Raw genomic sequence first — 4,473 nt, 5'->3', positions numbered from 1 at the left:
CACCCCTGAGTCAGAACCGTTGTGGGGGGCTGCGCACTCTATATAAGCCGCCCTCCCCCACTGGTAAAGGGGTTAGCAAATCTTTGTAATCCATATCACACTCGGTAACAAGCTCCGAGAGCACTGAGACGTAGGGCTGTTACCTCCTCCGCAGAGGGGCCTGAACTCATACAACCTCACCGTAGCTAGGACTCTGCCCATCTCATTCGTACCCTACACATCTACTGTCAGGCTTATACCCACGACACCAATGAATTGTGAGTTTATGTTCAGATTATCTATGAATATTATTTGAGTCTTTTCTAAATTTTGTATGCATGATTTCATATCTTTGCAAGTCTCTTCGACTTATTGGTTTGGTGTAATCAACTAGATTGGTAATTCTTGCAATGGAACAAGTGCTTAGTTTTGGGTTCAATCTTGCGGTGTCCTCACCCAGAGATAGTAGGGGTAGCGTGGCACGTATTGTATTGTTGTCATCAAAGGTAAAAGACGGGATTTTCATCATATTTCTTGAGTTTATTTCTCTACATCATGTCATCTTACTTAATGCGTTACTCTGTTCTTCATGAACTTAATACTCTAGATGCAGGAGGAGTCAGTCGATGTGTGGAGTAATAGTAGTAGATGCAAAATCGTTTCGGTCTACTTGATACAGACGTGATGCCTATATGCATAATCATTGCCTTCGATATCTTCATAACTATTCGTTTTTCTATCAATTGCTCGACAGTTATTTGTTAACCCAACGTATTATTTTCCTTTATGAGAGAAGCCTCTAGTGAAACTTATGGCCCCCGGGTCTATTTTCCATAATATATTTTCAGATCTATAAACCAAAAATATCAAAAAATACTTTGCTGCAATTTATTTACTTTAATTTTACTTTCAGATCTATCAATATTATATATATATCTCTATCAGATCTCATCCTTGAAAATAACTCTGAAGGGACTCATAACCCCTTTGTAGCATTGGGTGCAAGTGTTTTATTTTTTATGTAGGTACTACTATTGGAGCCTTGCTTGTTCCTCCTACTGGATTGATACCTTGGTTCTAAATAAACCGAGGGAAATACTTATCTATTTTGCTGCATCACCCTTTCCTTTTCAAAGGAAAGCCAACGCAAGCTCAAGAGGTAGCAAGTAGGATTGAGCGTTGACAGTGGCTTCGCGCGCGGACAGACGACAGTAGACATTCGAGTGGCTAGAGGCGGATTGAGCGCTTGCATGCGGCACCGAGGCATTGCCCAGACTGGGTGGACTAGTACTCGGCTAGTCCATGGCAAGCGCGGTCCGTCGCCAACCGGGTTCGCCAAATCCCGTCGATAAGATGCGCCAAATCTCGTCGCCGCCACATCGGCCTTTCACACCGGCAAGAAGGAGGCGCTACCGGTGGATGTGCTGTTGGGTGGAGAAGGGAGGGGGCCGGAGAGCAAGGTGGCACCAAAAATGAGCGCCGGTCTAGGTTCTGTGCATTTCCGGCGACGGATGAGGGAAGAAGATAAAAGGACGAGACTGTGCCGTCGATGGGCGGGTCAGGGAAAGGAGCACGCGGATGAGGTGTGTGTCCATTTCGTGTCCGCATCGACCTAAATTTAAGCGTGAAATAAATCACAAACGGACAAAAAATTAATGCGTGTTCGTTGAGTCGATGCGTTGGGTCGTGTTTGTCTGCACAGATGAAATGGATTGCGCAGTTGGATGTGGTCTGATCTGCCCGTGATTAGTTGAAGAGACGATCGGTGTCCTGAAGACGAGAAACGCAGGAGATGGTTAGAGTACTGCGAGCCGAACTGCACTCATGAGTCGGGAAATACCCTTGGGCGGGTCGTGCCCGTGGTGTCCCCGTCTCGCTGTTAGGTGAGCCAAGAAAACAGAGGAATACACCACGTGCCCATGCGTTCACGCACGACACGCCGCGCGCTCATCCTCGCCGTTCCGATGCGTCGAGCCCACACATCCCAGGCGCTCGCGTGTCGACTGCGGAGTTCGGGAGAGAGGCCGAGGCGACCACACCACCCTTGAAAACATGACCAGTTTACCCCTGGGCACACGCGGTAAAATACGCTCAGTGCCCCTGGTGCTGCTGTGTCGGCCTGCCGTACGGACGGGCCACATCGCCACGACACATCCGACGGGCGCCCCAGCTCCACGCCACCCCACTTGCTCTCCGGCATGTCAGAAACTATTTATCACCGCCCCGCTACCTACCCATCATCCGCCCCCGCTGCGCCCGACCTGGCGGCAACGAAACTTTATCCCGTGGCCCCGCACGTCAGCGTGGTGGGGTACTTTGAATTCCGCGAAGTGGTTGTAGATATTTACCGCTCACGTGAAGTGACCAACACGCTCCACTGACGCGTGGGTCCGGAGCCAGCTGGACAGCAGAGCAGCAGCAGCCGCCGCAGCGCGGCTCGCCCGCCAAGCCGGAAGCAGCTTTGCACCGGGGGCACCATCGTTGTCTTAACTGACACACGGGTCCCAGATAGTCCCGGACCCCACAGGTCCGTGGGCAGCAGAGTTCCCGGAGATGGCAAATTTGCATAAATACCCCCTGCCACCGCGCGCTTCACGCCTCCCTCTTGCACGCTCTTTTACACTTCGCCCATTCCCATTTCCCACTCCGGCACACCCCCTCTCTGTTTACAGGTGGAGATAGAGAGAGAAGCGCGGAACCCCATCCAATCCTTTCTCTCTCTAAAACCCTCCCAAAACCACCACACCCAGCAGGAGAACTCCGCCAATCCGTCGCCAGCTGATGAAATCGGGGCTTGCTGCTGTCAACTGTCGCCGGTGATGGACGGTTGCTGGCGGCTCCCTGGAGGCCACGGCGGCGCCGCCGCCGCCGGCCGCGTCCTCCGCGTGCACTTCCTGGACGCCGATGCCACCGACGACTCCGACGAGGAGACGAGCCAGCTTCAGCGACGCGGGGCGCGGCGGTGCGTCCGGGAGATCGGCCTGCCGCCCGCTTCGTTCCATCTTCCATCCGCCGCGGCGGGTGCGGTGAGCAGCTCCTCCCACTGGACGCGCCAGAAGAGGTTGAGGGCGGCCGCGGCCGGCAAGACGCGTACGTTGGTGGCGGGCGGCGAGGATGACTGGTACCCGGGGACTACGGCGGCCCGGCGATTTCGCGGCGTGAGGCGGCGCCCGTGGGGCAAGTGGGCGTCGGAGATCCGCGACCCGAAGCAGGGGCGGCGCGTCTGGCTTGGCACCTTCGACACCGCCGAGGAGGCCAAGTCCGTCTATGACTCCGCGGTGGTCCGCCTCCGTGGCCCGGGGGCAGTCAGCAACGCCATCGCCCGCTCCCCCTCGCCGCCCCTCTCCACCGTAACGGCGTCCGTTCCGTCGCCGTCGACATCCGCGGCCTCTCCCCCGTTGCCCTCCACCACGGCGGTCTCTCCTCCGTCGCTCTTCGCCACGGCGGCCTCTCCCCCGGTGCCCTCCACCACGGCGGCCTCTCCTACGTCGCCCTCCACCACGGCGGCCTCTCCCCCGTCGCCCTCCACCACGGCGGCCTCTCAGTCGGCGGCGACCACCAGCTGGTCCTTGGTGAACGCGGACGAGGAGGTGACGGCAGCGTTCGGCATGGGATTCGTCGACGAGGAGACCTCCCTGAACAACCTGATGCAGTTCTGCCTCCCCGCGACGTGCAGCAGCAGGTGGGACCCCTCGGCGGACTTCGTGGAGCTCGCGGACCTCGACGACCTCTTCGCGCCGGAGCCCCTGTCGGCCTGACCGGACCGGAGCGGCGATGGCAACTCCACCGCAACTTTTTGAAAGAGAACAGTTTTAAACATAATTTTATTTTATTTCTCGGGAGTCTGCAAATTTTGAGAGGCGTGCGCAAATATTTATCCGAAACTTTTGCTTGGCGTTTTATTTCGAGAGAGGAATAAATCGTGGCGGCAGGAGGAAAAAAGACCGAAATGTTGTCTTTTTCCTCTGAGGCCTAGGCGTTTAGCTTAGGGGCGTTTTTGTAATTCGGAGTGAAGAGGTGTTGTCTTGTGTGCGAGCGTGTCGGGGCTGGATTTGAGCTTGCCGAGATAAAAGCTGCCCGTGAGGGGACAAGAGCTGGAGAGAACGAAGTAGCAGTCTCGAGCTTTGCTTGGGTTTTACGTTGTGGGAACTAGTGATTGCTATGCACGTGATCCCGTTTTCCCCTGTGTTAGAATCTGGACAGTAAGTTGTGATTTGGGTGTGGTAATTCAAAAAGAAATCTGGGGTGCAACATGTTCATCACGTATACTTGTTGCTACTGTATTGTATTGTGCAAAACAAGAATTCAGTCTGGATATGTATTTCTTTTCTGTAGAGCGTTGTTAAGAGTATATTTTGGGGGATTAATCTATATGCTCCTACTATGTCATTGCCTGGACTAAAAGCGATGATAATGATTGGACGATGGTCCAGAAATCTCCAAAGGTGACTAAGATTGGAGAAATCTTGTGATTTTCCTTCCCTGGCATCCTAG

At 54.3% G+C, this 4,473-nt stretch overlaps 1 protein-coding gene across 1 annotated transcript; it reads left to right on the top strand.

Moving 5' to 3' along the window:
* The first annotated feature begins 2,541 nt into the window (after nt 1-2,541).
* On the top strand, nt 2,542-4,241 carry LOC123448082 (pathogenesis-related genes transcriptional activator PTI6-like). The gene has a single exon (XM_045124852.1). The coding sequence runs from the start codon at nt 2,799-2,801 to the stop codon at nt 3,735-3,737; it is 939 nt and encodes a 312-aa protein (XP_044980787.1). The 5' UTR covers nt 2,542-2,798; the 3' UTR covers nt 3,738-4,241.
* Nucleotides 4,242-4,473: the final 232 nt, after the last annotated feature.

The sequence above is a fragment of the Hordeum vulgare genome, chromosome 4H (assembly GCF_904849725.1).
Source record: "Hordeum vulgare subsp. vulgare chromosome 4H, MorexV3_pseudomolecules_assembly, whole genome shotgun sequence".
Taxonomy (NCBI): domain Eukaryota; kingdom Viridiplantae; phylum Streptophyta; class Magnoliopsida; order Poales; family Poaceae; genus Hordeum; species Hordeum vulgare.
The sequence above is the reverse complement of the archived record's forward strand: the minus strand, read 5'-3'. Positions and strand labels throughout refer to the sequence as shown.